At 46.3% G+C, this 15374-nt stretch overlaps 1 protein-coding gene across 10 annotated transcripts in view; it reads left to right on the top strand.

Moving 5' to 3' along the window:
* Positions 1-15374, top strand: part of Arhgap17 (Rho GTPase activating protein 17) — a 92275-nt gene that overhangs the window by 37376 nt on the left and 39525 nt on the right. For 8 of the 10 annotated variants that reach the window (XM_021237345.2, XM_004855977.3, XM_021237347.2 and 5 more), the window contains exons 2-7: positions 284-323; positions 4663-4767; positions 10006-10079; positions 12163-12274; positions 12478-12554; positions 14411-14522. In XM_021237345.2, coding sequence (XP_021093004.2) covers positions 284-323; positions 4663-4767; positions 10006-10079; positions 12163-12274; positions 12478-12554; positions 14411-14522 — 520 coding nt within the window. Of the gene's footprint in view, positions 1-283; positions 324-4662; positions 4768-8887; positions 9028-10005; positions 10080-12162; positions 12275-12477; positions 12555-14410; positions 14523-15374 lie in introns of those variants that run through there. The other 2 variants (XM_087209085.1, XM_087209088.1) reach the window with 2 other exon arrangements.

A 15374-nucleotide genomic window follows, 5' to 3' on the forward strand; every position in this document is an offset into this window, starting at 1 on the left:
TGATGCTGTTTGTGCACCCGGTGGGACTCTTCCCTTGCTCAGAGTTGAGAACCGCTGCCCCTGGCCCTGCGTCCTGTGTTGGGTTGCTTGCTGTTCCCTGTGGGTTTTTTGTTTTTCTGTGGTTTTGCTTAAATTGCCCTCTGATGTAAATGGTGAACCCACCCCCAACCCCATAGTCCATTTCTGCCCACTCTCTTTTAAACTTCAGGCCAAGAATTCTTCAGTTTCATGAGTTACTTTTCATTCCTGGATTTCTGATTCTGAACTTTTTATTCCCCCACAGAGCTGAGAAAACAGAAGTCCTCAGTGAAGATCTGCTACAGGTAACAAAATGAAGTTTTCTCCAAATGACTTGTGAAAAGATAGGAAGTAAAAAACAATGCAGGGTTGAGGAGGTAGCTCAGTGGTAGAACACGTGCTTTCCATACACAAGATGTACAAGGCCCTGGGTTCCATCCCCAACACCACAAGACAAAAAAACCCAAACAAAATCTTTTTTTTAAAAGACCTGGAAATTACAGAGAGGGGTGTGTGTGTGTGTGTGTGTGTGTGTGTGTGTGTGTGTGTGTGTGTGTGTGTATTTAAACTAGAATGGAATCACATTAACTAGCATGGTTTGAGCAGGAAAGAGGAGCAGTCGTGTGGTGTGGTGTGGTGACAAAAAGGGGATCTGAAACCCTGGTGTCACCTTATGAAGTCCAGATGGAGCTGGCCCTGCTTTCAAGTGCCAGATGCTGGGTGGGAGGGGCCTGGTCAGTGCACTGGCACCGTGGCTCATTGTGGGTCCTGGTTGGGCTGAGACTGATCCCTGGGGCCATGGTCCCTGGAGACTCAGGGCCTTCGGGCTGGAGCTCCATCCTGGGGCTGTGACTTTCCACTCCCTTGTACTCTGTGGCTCCCCCTGCTGTGGGCTGTCTGGTCCTGAGGGCTTAGGCCAGTGGTGGCGAACCTTTCAGAGCTTTCAATGATACAAACAGCCCAATGTGGCACGTGTGCCACAGGTTCGCCACCACTGGCTTAAACTGCATGACAGTACCCAGACGTCTTCCCTCCCGCTCCTGCCGAGGCCAGGGCCACTTCACCCCACCTGTCACCAGGTTTTCCTCACTTTGGGGCTGAGACTGTCCTAGAAAATACTGGGCTCTTTACACTCCTTCACCCCCCACCCACCCCACCCCCACCCCCACCGCAGAATACTTAGGGAAGAGCAAACCACCTCAAAGGTCTGCTTGATTTCATTTCTGTAACCTATAGCAGGTCTGCTCAGGCAAGTCCCTGAGGACCAAAGGTCCACTCCTGGGTGACTCTCTGTCCCTTTCTATGTCAAAAAGTTACCTGCATAACTTAGAAAAATGCTGCTTCTGCCATATCATACCAAAACACCCTTCTAAATTATGACAGCCAGGCCAGGGATTTAGCTCAGTGGTTCCACCACCTGCCTCGCAAGTGCAAGGACCCGAATTCCCCAAGTTCGATCCCCAGTACCAAAAAAAAAAAAATGAGTTAACAGGGCCGGGATTTAGCTCAGTGGTTCTGACGCCTGCCTCGAAAGCACAAGGTCCCAAGTTCGATCCCCAGTACCAAATAAATAAATAAATAAATAAATAAATTATGACAGCCACCTGTAGATAGAGTTTTTTTCTCCCTATCCATGGGCAGCTTGGTTCTAGGACTCCCACTCCACCCCATGGATACCAACATTTGTGGATGCTTATCTGTTATATAAGGTCTGCTGTTAGAATATAACCTAGGCACATCCCTCTGTGTACTGTAAATTGTCTTCAGGTTACTTATAATACTGCAAGATAAATGCTATTCTGTTGTATTGTTTGGGAGATAATAAGGAAAAGAGTCTGTATGCTAAGTACAGATGCAGCTTTATTCCATGAGTGTTTTTGAGCCGTGGTTGGCTAGGTCTGTGGACACGGAGTAGATATGGAGGGCTGGTTAATTTTGTTTGCTTACTCTTTAGTGTTGGTGTGTGAATCCAAGGTCTTGCACACACTAAGCCTGTGCTCTGCCACTGAGCTGCCTTCCCAGCCCCATTGATTTTTTTTTTTTTTTTGAGGTGATAGGAACTGAACCCAGGGCCTTCACACTGAGCTGCATCCCCAGCCCTTTTCCCTTTCTATTTTGAAACAAGGTCTCACTAATTGCTTAGGCGAGGCTGCATCTTGTGACCCCTCCCACCTCAGCCTCCCAAGTGCTGGGATCACGCCTCTGCCTCCACCCCCAGTTCTATCCCAGTTGATTCTTCAGAGCAGTTCTTATTTTTTTGTAGTTTGTTTAGTTTTTAAGGTTTGTTTTTTTGAGGACTGAGAGGTTTTTAAAATTAAGTAATAGGGGCCCAGGGATTTAGCTCAGTGGAGCTGTTCCCTGCCTAGAAAGCACAAGGTCCTGAGTTTGATCCCCAGTACCAAAACAAAAAACTTAAGTAATAGAGTTTTTTTGCTTTGCTTGGTTTTTTGAGACATGGTCTTGCTCATGTCCCATGTCAGTAGTACACATTATCCCATTAATCATGGAGCCCTTAGACCTTGCGGGCAGTTGGAGGATGGCAGAGTCCTCATGGCACACAGAGGACAGCTGTCCGGGAATCCACTGGAGTCTGAAACCCCTGATTGTCTAACAGAGATTCTTACTCCACGTCTGCCATAACTGCTGTGTATGTGGTCCCACTCTGATTTCTGCTGTTTCTTACTACAAAGACAGAGTCATGGTTAAAGGTGTCAGTTGTGGTACCCAGCTCCGAGTTTGAATCCCACATCTGTCTGTGAACAGCTCTGTGGCCTCAGGGATTCACTTAACTTCCCTGTGCCTCAGTTTCCGTTCCTCTTCAGTGAGGGTACAGTATCAGTATGATGGTTAGGGTTAGTGAGTAAAATCTGGGACATACTCATAATGTAGCCCGAGAGTAGAGATCAGGAGTCTTCTTGCGACCACCACAAGAGATGAGTGCTGCTGGTATGTTTTTGAGGTGAAATTTCCCTCGATTTCTTAGATCTCCCTTAGTTCAGTTCCAAGGGCTGCCTTCTAATTTGCTTGTGTGGAGTTTCCCCAGGAGGCCGTAAATCCCATGAGGGTGGGAACCAGAATTTACTTAGTTTTTCTGATATCCATTATAGGGACTCAAGAGATATGTATCCTGTTTATTAACAAACAGTAAGTGAATATCTGTTGATCCCATGATAGACAGGGATCCCGGTGCTTGGGTAGATCAGTAAATACAAGTGGGGCATCAGTTCACAAACTTAATTCTTTCCCCGATTCTGATCGCAAACCAAATTGGATGAGAACTGAATCAAATTCAATGGTTAGGTTCAATGTTGACCTTATGGAGAAATTTGATTCGCTTCTTGTCCAATTCGGATTGCAATCAGAATCGTGGAAAGAAGTAAGTTCATGAACTGAGGCACCATTATAAAATAACAGGACTCCTGGCCTTACAGAGTTTACCTTTTAGTAGAAATGGAAATCAGAATTAACGAGTTTTGTTTTGCCTGTTCTGCTTGTGTGGCAAATGAAGAATGTGTATTCGTTTTCCAGTGCTTTGAAATCTGGCCATTGTAAGATTTGGGGAAGGTGCTGTGGCATCTACTTCATATTATAAACTTGCTTGCCAGATCAGAGTCCTGGAGACTGGGCTTTGGTGTCATGGGGCTCAAAAATGTCTCAGAGCATCTCATGGGGTAAAATATTTCGGGGTCAAAATATATTCTGCTTTGAATTTGTTGACTTTTCTTTAAAATAGAAACATCCCTAAGGGCTTGCTCTGAATCTTCGTGAGTCATCAGAATGCACATTTTTGACATTCCTCCCTGTAACAAGCAGCTCTTTTCCCATAAACAGCCGTATCTAGCAGTAGTGTTTTGGGAAGCTACTCAGGATGTGTACCACCCTGATCCAGTGTTTCTGTACCCTGGCTGTCCATTCTGCTGTGGAGGTATATTAAAAATGAAAACAAAAACACAAACCTAATAAGCAGCAATTTTTAAAACACTGATCTCAGTTGAAATTGTGGCACACTGATTTTGATTCTTCTCTCTGATGTGTTGCTTATCCACATTTGATGAGAGCTTCTGGGTGTCTGTCTGGCTTTTCCCACTTGGCAGTACATCTGGGGCTGGACCACTCATTTGTGGTTTTGCTTGGCTGGACCCGGGGCTTTTCTGGTGCTGTATCAGGTAAAATGATCGCCACAACTCAGTCTGATAGTAAGGCTTAGTCAAGATTGTCCCTTACCCTTCTTCACATAGATCCAGCTTTCAAGGGCGCTAGAACTAAAACCCTTCACATAAGGGAGGTTGGTGTTTCTCATCCAGGTCTGAGTTTGCCTTCTTGGAGACACTTGCAAACATCGAGTCATTTTTGGTCATCCCAATTTGGATAGTGGGGTGCTGCTGGTATCTGATGGGCAGGGCCAGAGATGTTGCTAAACACCTCACAGTGCCCAGGACCCCCTCCCACCCAGATTGTCCAACCCAGAATGTCAGCAGTGAGAACCCCTGCTGTGGGTGCATGGGTGCCATTCCCCTTTACATCCCAGAGCTAAAAAGTTACACTGTTGAAGAATTTTCACACCTGCATGAACACACCACAAATAGAAGACTCCAGGTTTGTTCCTCAGCCCTACAAGTGGCTCTTTTGTCTTGGCCTTGACAGATTGAGCGGCGCCTGGATGCTGTGCGGTCCATGTGCCACCATTCCCATAAGCGTCTGATTGCGTGCTTCCAGGGCCAGCATGGCACCGAATCTGAGAGGAGACATGTGAGTATCAGATGTGACCCAGAGCTCCATTACCATGTCTGTATGAGGCTGTCCACTCTCTTGGTTGGGTGGTTTTTCCCAAGCAACATTAGCAGTTGGTCTTTGGATTGTTACCTTCTATCCCTGTTCATGCTCATGACAGTTCCTGACCACAGCATTCTTTCCTGCTTAAGACATCGCTGGGCTGAAAGCCCTGCTCACCCTGAATCTTCTCCAGGTGTCTTTAAAGACCGATGGAACAATTTGTCAGTGATGAGAGAATGAACGTGTCAGTTAGGAATCCCTTAGTAAAAATCTGAAAGCCTATTTGAAATTGACCTAGGAAGCAGAAGTAGTTTATTGACTTGCCAGCTAAAAAGTTGGAGACTGGGGCAGACCTGAGGCAAAGCTTGGTCCGTTTCGTTCCTTCTCTCCCTGTGCCTTTGTCAGTGTCTGCTTTGCCCGTAGTCAGGTGCCTTCACAGTTGCAGTTTGGCCGCCATTAGTATCCATGGGCTTCATGCTTCCTGTGTGTGTGTCAACAGGGTAGAGCCTCTCTTCTGGTATTTTTCTTACTGGAATGAGAAAACTTCTTTTCCAAGCCCTTAGCAGACGGGGATCTCTTTCCATGGCATCAGTCTTTGGAGACACAGACCCTGTTTAGGAATGTTCCCGTTCCATCCCTATTACCGTGGGCAGAAGGTGAGGAGATAGGATGCACTGAGTGGCGTAAGCTGGCTGGGCCCAGCCCTCAAGCCTGGGCTGTGGTCCTGCCTCCTGCTCACAAGCTTTCTGGAGGATGCTGTTCTGGAGAGGAAGGGTGGACTCTGGGAGGGTCTTCCTGGGCTCCTGCCGAGAACATCTGTGCCCAGGGGCCACCAGTAGAACGCTCCTCGCTAGGCAGTTCTGTCTTTGCCTTTGTAAGCTTCTACCTTATGAGCATGTATCCTCCATCAGATCCTGTGTCATATTAAGGTGACAGTTTCAGTGACACACTGGGAAGCTAGGGTTTGCTGTGTTTTGCTTGTTAGCAAAGGTCTCAAGAGGCAAAAGTAGCATGCTGGTATCTATGTTACCATTTTGTATTTCCTACAAACATTTATAGGACACCTTGATAATAGGATTATCCCTCCTTGCACAGTGTTTAGGATTCTACAGTTGTATTTATACAGAGAAGACATTAGTGTAAGCCTGCAGTTCCAGGAATGCTTGCCGCTTGCCCTACAAACCAGACCCAATCCACTGATTCTGCCCCCACCATTGTTTTTCACTGTCTTGCCTTGGCTTCTGCTCTGCTGCTTTTTTCTGGAGTGGTACTGAGTGTAGAATCCAGGGGTTCATGCATGCTAGGCTAGTGCTTGGGCACTGAGCTATACCTCCAGCCCTCTGCTTACCTTTTTACTATTGTCTCGTAAGCTTCTGTGCTTCTCCATATTCTCCAAGTCATATGCTCGAGGCCACCTCTGCTCTTCTCCTGGCTTCTAACTAATATGCTCATGCCAGTGACTTGGAAACCATTTTCTCTCACACAAAAGCATTCTTACCTTAGAAGCCCATCTTAACACATACAACTAGTTTTTCCTTCCATGTCAGCACACTTGAATTTTGTCTCTCCTGTTACGCAAACAAGAAACCGTGGGGTTATCTCTGTCCTCTTTTATTTTCTCCTCCACCCTCCCACAGCTGCCGGATTAGCAAGTCCTGTGATCTTCCCTGTGAATATCTTTCAAATTTGTCATCTCTGCTCCGTCTCCGCCACATTTGCCTTAATGCAAGCCTGGATTACCTCATCCGTGGACTGCTGTAGTCACCTCTTCTTGTTTGTTTTGGTTTTTTTTGGTACCAGGGATCGAACTCGGAACCTTGTGCTTGTGAGGCAGGCGGTGGAACCACTGAGCTAAATCCCTGGCCCTGTAGTCACCTCCTGAGCTGCATTTCCTGCCTCTAGTTTCTCTCCTTTCCCGTTTGTCTTCAGCCTAACTACCAGAGTCAGTTGCCTGAAATACAAATCAATCCTGTCATCCTTCTGCCTAAAAAAATAGAATAAACAAAACCCTCAAACAAATAACATAAAACAGCTTCCTCAGTGGTTTGTAACAGGGAGCAGAATCGCACTCCTGGGATATTTAGGAATGTATAGGGACAGTTTGGATTGCCACTAGGACTGGAGACGCTGCTGGCACTTAGGGGCTGGGAACCAAGAGGCTAATGTGCTGCAGCACCTGGTGAATTAGTTCCACACAAGGGAAGGCCCCACAGTGGCCTGGTACCTCCTTGGAGGGTCACTGGCTAGTTCCCATTGCCTGGGATGCCTGTTTGCATTACTTTACCTTTGTAATCTGGTCCAGTTTTGCCTCATCAACTTTTCTGTGCTTGTGTCCTCTCGTTCCCACTGTAACTTCTAACCGCTGCTACACCAGTGCTCTTCTCATACGTGTGTCCTGTTGACTGGCTGTCCTCTGCTTTGAGGTGCTCTCCAGCTGTCACATATATGCACTAAAAACAGTTTGTCAAGCACCTACAGTGTATGTGTGGTAGATAGAGAAAATGAGTAAAATTAAGTGTTCATAGTTGATGGAGGGAGATAAATGAAATATCCATAGGATATTATGGGAGAGCCAAAGCAGATACCAGGAGGGAGGGAGGCAGTCAGGGGAAGCTTCCTGGAGCTGTACAGGAGGGAAACTGGCTGTGACCGGAATATTCCATGTAGCAGGAGCAAAGGTTCTTGGTCCTTGTTTCCGAAACCTGAGCCACGCTTTTCCTTTTCCAACATCAATCCAGAGTGCCAAAGACAGGGCTCTGAGGAGAAGGAAGAAGCGTGGCATGGCCGTGCTGGGTGGAGGGTAACCGTGAGAGGTCCTGTACTGCGAAGGAAGTCACGGCAGCCCCGTGGCGGGAGCTCCCTCCCACAGGCTTGCCGGGAGCCTACACATGGGACAGGCAGCAGCTGGAGGGAGGAGGTGGAGCTGGCGGCCCTCTCGGGTTGGACCTCACTGACCTGGCAGGCCTGTTGTAGGCCTGTGGGATTCGGAATTACCTCTTTCCTGTGTAGTTGGCACAGATGTTACAGATTAAGACCTTTTAGGTTCCTCCCTGGCAGAGGAAAAGCTGCTCACCTGTGGGGAGCCTGGAGACCTCCCTGTGGAGTTTGTTGTTGTAGACAGCGTGTGTCGTTAGTGCGCTTGTCTGTTCAGCAGGATCTCCTCGTTTATGTTACCGGGAGGGGGACTGTGGCTTTGGGCTCAGGACATGGAAACCACAAAGCTATTTGCATCTGGGATCTTGAGTGACACTTGTCAAAAGAGACTGATTTTTTTTTTCCCCACAGACTGATGGAGTTCCAGACTTGCTGAAAGTATATTTCTCTTGATAACTGCCCTTGTCTTATGTTTAACATCCTTTTGAAAGTCAGTATAGAGTGTTACCTCGCTTCACGAATGTAATTCTTCCCATGATTCTGGTCATAGAATCTGTTCCACGATTCTGGTTGCAACTGAGTTGGAATTGTGTAAGGAATTAAATTTGTGACCCGAGGTACCACTGTAATTGAAACATAGGAATCATCCTCTGTTCTCGGATCTTCCTGTCTAAAAGTGTGGCAGCCGGGAGTGGCCTCCTTATGGGTGAGGAGGAGCCTCTTGTTTATTTGGAAATACCTCTGAGGGAGGGGAGATAGGTTATTTTTTAATGTTAATTTATTATTTTGAACTGGCTTTATAATTACACAGTCAAAATATAGAAGAAGAGGCCAGGGATTTAGCTCAGTGGTTTCGCCTCCTGCTGTGCAAGCACAAGGACACAAGTTTGATCCCTGGTACCAAAAATATATATATATGTATTTAAAATATATATATATAGAAGAAGATAAAATGAAGTCTCTCCCAGCCCTGTTCCCCAGGCACCCAGCATCCTTGTCTGGAGCCACCAGTGGTAGCAGCTTCTCAAATGCCCTTCAAGAGAGATTGTCCATTGTACAGAGTCTAGGCCCAAGTGTATCCAGGGGAGCTCTTTGGGCTGATGCCAGGGTAGACCACATATTTCTACTGGGAAGGCCAGTTTCATGTGGAGCTGCAGAATTGAAAGCATTCTTTTGTTAGTAGATTATGGTGTTATAACCAACCCACTTGTTACTTTTTTAGACCGTCTCTACCCATATTCTGAGATAAACCATCAACCAGTGTGAAAAGACACCGAATTGGGGCTCAGGCCACTGGAACGGAGGTCCAGCTCTCCTGCCCGCTCTGGGGTGCCTGGCCAGGCCACTGACCCTCGCTGGGGTGTGAGTTCTTTGACTGTAAAGGTTAAGTGATCCTGCTGGCTAAGAAACAGATCTCAGATAGGAAAATGATTGGCTTTATACTTAAAAATACTGTGATGACTTTCTTGTATATTTAACTAGATATTTTTAGGTATTTAAAGCCGACTTTTATGATTATAGCCAAGTGAAGACCCAGTTTAAGAATGTTCTGGCAACCAGGTGTGGTGGCACACACCTGGAATCCCACCACTCAGGCTGAGGCAGGTGAGTTGCCATGAGTTCAGGGCCACCCTGAATGACATAGTGAGTCCAAGGCCAGCCTGGACTACATTGGGAGACCCTGTCTGACAGAAAGAAGGAGAGAGGGAGGGAGGGAGGACAGAGCCAGTGAAAGTGCTTTGGAAGTTGAGTGTCTTCCTGTACTTACCTGTGATGAGCCCTAGGGAGCAGGGTCTGTGCCTGGAACACAGTTCGGCCTGAGCACCCCATCCCCGCCTGCAGCCCTGAGCTCTCTGTAATCTGAACACCTCCTGAGTGCTGGTGTGATGACGTGACACTCAGATGCACTCAGATTTGGTGCATTTAGGGTTTCACTTTTAAGGGATCTTCAGCCAGGGAAATCTGGCCGGATAGCCTAAGTCCAAACCTCCAGACCCTGATGCTTCTGGTCCCAGGCATTTCAGATAAGTGACCGTACGTGCTTGATTAATTAGTAGGAGTAACAGCAGGAGCAACAACAGCAGCAGCTCATGTTTTCCAGGTACATACAACAGCTAGGTACTTGATGGTGAGTGTCTCATTTAATCAGCGGCCCCAGCTGAGACCCAGAGATGAAATCACACAACTAACCCTTAGAAACGGAACCAGAACGAGGTCTCTTTTCGTCGCAGTTTGCCAGGAGGGAGAGATCAGTGAATGGTGATACAAAGATCCCTGAGAAAGGATCCAAACAATAATGAAAAAAACAAACAAAACAAAACCAATGTCTTTTCCCTCCAGAAAAAACTCCCTCTGACAGCACTTGCTCAGAATATGCAAGAAGCATCAACTCAGCTGGAAGAATCTCTCCTGGGGTAAGTTGGCCCCTAGCAGAAGGTCATAAGGGGTGGCACATAGCAGCCCCGGTGGGACCAGTGGGACTTCAGGCAGGATGGCATGGCCCGTCTGCCTGGATGGAAGTTAGGTCTTGTGGAAGAAAGTAGGCCACAACTGGTGCTTTTGCTGGGGAATCTTCCTGCTAGTAGGAGCAGGGCTGGAGTTCGGAGGCAGAGAGAGCCACTACCAAACGTACTGATCGTGGCAAGCTTGGGTATGAGGGACTTGGTCCTTTCCCTGCTCCGCACGTGCTCAGATTTCTAGCCTGACCAGCCCTCTTCACTCCCTGAGTAGCTAGCTGCCTTTAGGAGTGATCATCAAAATAGTAATCATGGTGGCCTCAGAAGAATGTATTTTCTGAATTATTTGTGGGTTTTTAAAAATTTTTAAATGTTTAATTTTGGTTTTGTTTGTTAAAATATATTTATTTTAATTGACACAGTTCATTGTACCTATTTTGGGGTCCAGTAATTCAGTGCATGTACAATGTGTATGGATTGCATCGGGTTCATTGGCATGTCCATCACCTTAGACATCTGTCATTCACAAATGTGTTGGGAACAGTCTGAACTCTATTAGCTATTTTGAAATATACAACTAATTGCCATCCTGCTGAGCAATGAGACCTTAGGAGTTACTCCTCTTACACAGCTGTAGCCTTCTACTTGTTACTTCTGCATCCCCTCTGCATCCTCCAGTATGCTTGTCTGTAGAGCTTTTCCTTTTTACAGTGGGGATGTTGAGCCAAATATGGTGGCACACCCCGGTAATCTTAGCACTTGGGAGGCTAAGGTAGGAGGCTTACTGTGAATTTGAGGCCAGACTAGGTTACATAGTGAATTATATAGGGAGACCCTGTCTCAAAACAAAAACAATAGGCATGCATTATTTAAATAATGAAAAAAATCTGAAGAGAAAACAGTTTTCATTGTTGGAGGGAAGGTTTGCGCTTCCTTCTACCTGCTTATCCAATGAGGCTGGTGTCCTTTAATCCGGCTGTCCGTACTGTCACATGGGCCCGGCTTACCAGCTGGGCATGGCTTTTGGGCTTTTCAGCCCATTTCCCGGGATCTAGTCTTTCCTTTGTTCTTTGGAGGTGAATGCTTTCCGCCCTCTTTGCCCCTTCCTTTGTCCTGCCTGTGCGACCATGTTTGCCGGCACTGGCCCTGGGAGGTGCGGATGTGCCTGTGTGTGGGCGTCCCTGTTCCCTCCATATTCGTGTTTCCTCGTGCTGTCACCACAACCTCACCAGACTGGTGCTGTGTGCCGGCCAGTCCTGAGTGCTTTCCAGGTAATAAATAGCTCATTGGATCCTCAAAACCACCTAGGAAGAAGGTGATGCTAAAGCTCCCATTGTACAGAGGAGGGTATTGGGCAGACAGGGTAAGAAGATGGCCTGAGACCACACAGCTGCAAGGAGCAGGCAGCTTCACCATGGCCACCTCCCCCGCCATACCACACACTTTCTAGTGCCACATGAACTTCACAGGTCCCTGGGGGGTCAGGGCAAAGGGGGAAGGAGAGGGAGAGAACCAGAGATGGTGGAATTACATCCTCTGTGTGTGAACTTGGTGTGACACCAGCAGTGATCACAGAAAATCCAGAAGAGATGTGATGTTCATGTAATGTGGCCCTTACACGTTAGCCGGTCCCCTCGTCTGCACAGAAGAAAGCCAGCTGTTAACACCACGGGGCCTGGATCGCTGGGGGACATAGAGGAACATGCCATGGATTTTGTGTATTCTCTAGAAGATTTCCAGCGTGCTTTGAGAACACTTAGTTTTCGCTTGATGTGGGAACCTCGTTGAGTAAGTTGTGCTCTCACCTCACCATTACCTCCGCCTCCAAAGTCCGTGTCTGAAAGAGTCACTTTCATTTTAAAGCACAGATCTGTTGACTCCGATTTAAGGTGACAGCCATGTGTGTTGTGTAATAGTTCGAAGGCTTTATTGGGTAGTGCTCTACAGTGTTCCCATCATACAGCAAGCAGAGCTGCCGCCGTGTAAGAATCTAGTGCCTGTCTACCTAGTGCATGTTTGATGTGGGGTCTTGTCTTTAAAGGAAGATGCTGGAGACATGCGGAGATGCTGAGAATCAGCTGGCTCTGGAGCTCTCTCAGCATGAAGTGTTTGTGGAAAAGGAGATCGTGGACCCTCTCTACAGCATAGCGGAGGTGGGTGCTTGCACGGGCTGCATGGTGCATGATTCATGTGTGTCTAAAACTAATAATCGGTGGCTTTAATGCACACTCCTTTTTGGAACTAAAGGGAGGAACTTGAGGTACGAGAGTTTTTGCTTAAGAGAAAAACATTTGTAAATAAATAAAGTGTTAAACTAAAGCCCCAAACGTCCCATTTGGTATGTTCTTCCTTTTAGGTGGAGATCCCCAACATCCAGAAGCAGAGGAAACAGCTTGCTAGATTGGTGTTGGACTGGGATTCGGTCAGAGCCAGGTAAGGTGCCGCTGAAAGGGTGGCCAGTAACACATTACTGTGTGTCTCATCCCCAGTAGCCTTCACCGTCCCTGGCACGGGTGAAAGAAAGACAGCCGAGGGCACACAATGGGTGTTGTCTTTTGCTCTGCTGACCAGGTCACAGCCATCCACCCCTGCTTTAGGCCTCATCCCCTCCAGCACGGCAGTGGGGCGGGGTGAGAACATTCTGTCCTTAGTGAGCCAGGAGTGAAAGGAAACAAACAAGCAAAAAGGAAAACTGAGTAAATCTGTTTAACAGGAGAGAGGACGGGCTCGCCAATTCTAAGAGCCCAGCTTAGGATAGCAGAGTGTAGGGATAAATAGATCTGTGATCCTGACTGTTCCTGAGGGTCCCGCCACGTCACAAACCCCTGCTCCTGTAATTACCCTTCACAGTCAGCAGACAGTTGCAGAGGGAATGGGTTGGGGCTAATGTAACTTCCCTTGCTTTGAGAAAAGACTTGTCTTACAGATAAAGGAGAACCTGCGTGTATTATCTGTAAGGCCTGCGTCATGCCTTAGAGGTCACAAGAGGCAGAGCTGGGGTTCTGATGGCAGTGCCTGCTGTCTCTCTGTCATATACATGTGTGTGATTAGCATCCTGCATGCCACGACCAGACCAGGAACCACAGTCACCCTGTACCAGTTTTTACCCAGAGAGAATGTTCTGGTGATTAAGCAAGTCTGTGAGTGCTCCACACTGGGTTTGGCCAAGCAATATTACAGATGTTTATCTGTCAGGACTTTTGTATATTGAGTACATGTATCCCTTAAAAGAAGATTTTGATACTGATTCTCAATCTTGTGTTTATGGTCTTACTCACTTAACTAGCTAAAGTAAATATTGAGAAAACTGAGGCAATTGAATATTTTTTTCTTTACTTTGACTTAATTCTTTGGCCTCTCCTTCTACAAAAATAATAAGAACTAGTATTAGGTAGGAATCTGGTTCTGCAAGGCAGAGCTGGTCACCATCTTGGTGTCACAGATGAGGCAAGCAAGGCACAGAGTCAGCATTAACTAGGTCACGCAGCTAGTTCAGTTGGAGCCTCTCTGGACAGCAGAGCGCGTGAGACTCTGAAGTCCATGCTCAGGGGAGCAGCATTACCAGTGCTGCTCTGGTGGCCTTGCTGGAGTGTTTCTGTGCATCACATCGCGCATGGGAAGTGCACAGAAGATGGTGTTTGGAGACAGTGCAGTGGTCTGAGAAGTTCGATACGCTGCTCATGAGTTTTCGTGCTGCATCTTTGCATTGTCATTATCCAAGTGTGACATGTCAGCATGTTCCACAGCACCAGATACATCTATACACAAGCAGGAGGTCAAAGCACATTTGAAAGCCAAAAAAAAGGACTAGATTATTCCCCTCCTATCCCCCTACTGTAACAATGTTTTAATGCTTTTATAGCTATGTTTTTGAAGTTTGCCTTTTACCTGCTAAAAATGACCACAGGTCACAGATGTAGGGGGCTCCTTAAGGGCAGGGCTTGTCCCCAGAGGCAAGGAGCATTCTAAGCAGAGCAGGAGAGCAGAGTCTGTAGCTGGCACTGTGGAAAGGGGCACCACGGGCTGCTTTGCAGCAGTGGATCCGTGTGAGATCAGATGAGTGTGGGCAGTGAGGCAGAGCTGTCCCGGCACTCGCTCAGAGCGTCCTGTCCACCTGACGTCTGTTTACCTGCTTCCGTTCCTAGAGAATAAACTCAAGTGGCTTTCCTGGGTGCTGATCCCCATCCCAGGTGGAATCTGTTCTGGGGAAGGCTGTCTCCTTTGTCCTGACTCCCTGGGGTTGAGCATGTCCAGCAGTCCTCAGAGGCTGGCTCCCCTTCCTTTTGCAGGTGGAACCAAGCTCACAAATCTTCAGGCACCAACTTCCAGGGGCTCCCATCAAAAGTAGATACTCTAAAGGAAGAGATGGATGAAGCCGGAAATAAAGTAGAGCAGTGCAAGGTATGAGAGTCCCTGAGAAATGTGTGCGTTTGTCAGTGTTTCATTTCTGCAAATGATGGATAACCTCAAATATTGCAAATTATGGTTTACATAATTCCTATCAGGATATTTTGAATGATATAAAAAGCAGTTTTGTTTTGGGTTTTTTTGGGGTTTTGGTTTTTGGTTTTTTTGGTACCGGGGATCGAACTCGGGTCTTTGTGCTTGCACAGTACGCGGCGAAACCACTGAGCTAAATCCCTGGCCCTAAAAAGCAGTTTTTATATTCTTTCTCTTCCAGTACTATGTTATATTACAGCCAAAATAAAACTATTTTTATATAGAAAAAATATTTTTAGAGATAAGTTCTGTGTATTCCCCCTACATCTAGAATAAACTATATAAAAAATGAAAAAACGCTATTTTAAAGATTTGAGGAGGATATTTTAAAATCTTGGCTAAGCTTATTTCAAATAAAGTAGCAAAGAGGAAAAAAAAATCTCATAACAGAACATATCATAAATTTACACGTAAAACAATGCACAATAGATATAAAAATAGATCAGTGCAAATGCAGGTTTTCTAGAACAAATGTTACAAGATTCAATGTATAGTAATTTAGTGATCATATAAACATTGGGAAGGATTACTTTTTAAATGTTTGTAGAAAAAATGGTTTGTAACTTGGAAGAAATAAAATTTTTTCTCATGAATTAAATTTCAAATTAATTAGATGGTTAAGTGATATCATTTTTAATGCATTTATGCAGTTAGGTATTTATTCTAAATGTTATTTGAGGTGGTAAAGTCACAGGTATTTGGTTAACTTTAGGATTGACTTAGACTTTTATTGCTCTTATTCACATTTTCCAA

The sequence above is a fragment of the Heterocephalus glaber genome, unplaced genomic scaffold (assembly GCF_053883595.1).
Source record: "Heterocephalus glaber isolate CG9 unplaced genomic scaffold, H.glaber_assembly_v1.0 deba00000943, whole genome shotgun sequence".
Lineage (NCBI taxonomy): Eukaryota > Metazoa > Chordata > Mammalia > Rodentia > Bathyergidae > Heterocephalus > Heterocephalus glaber.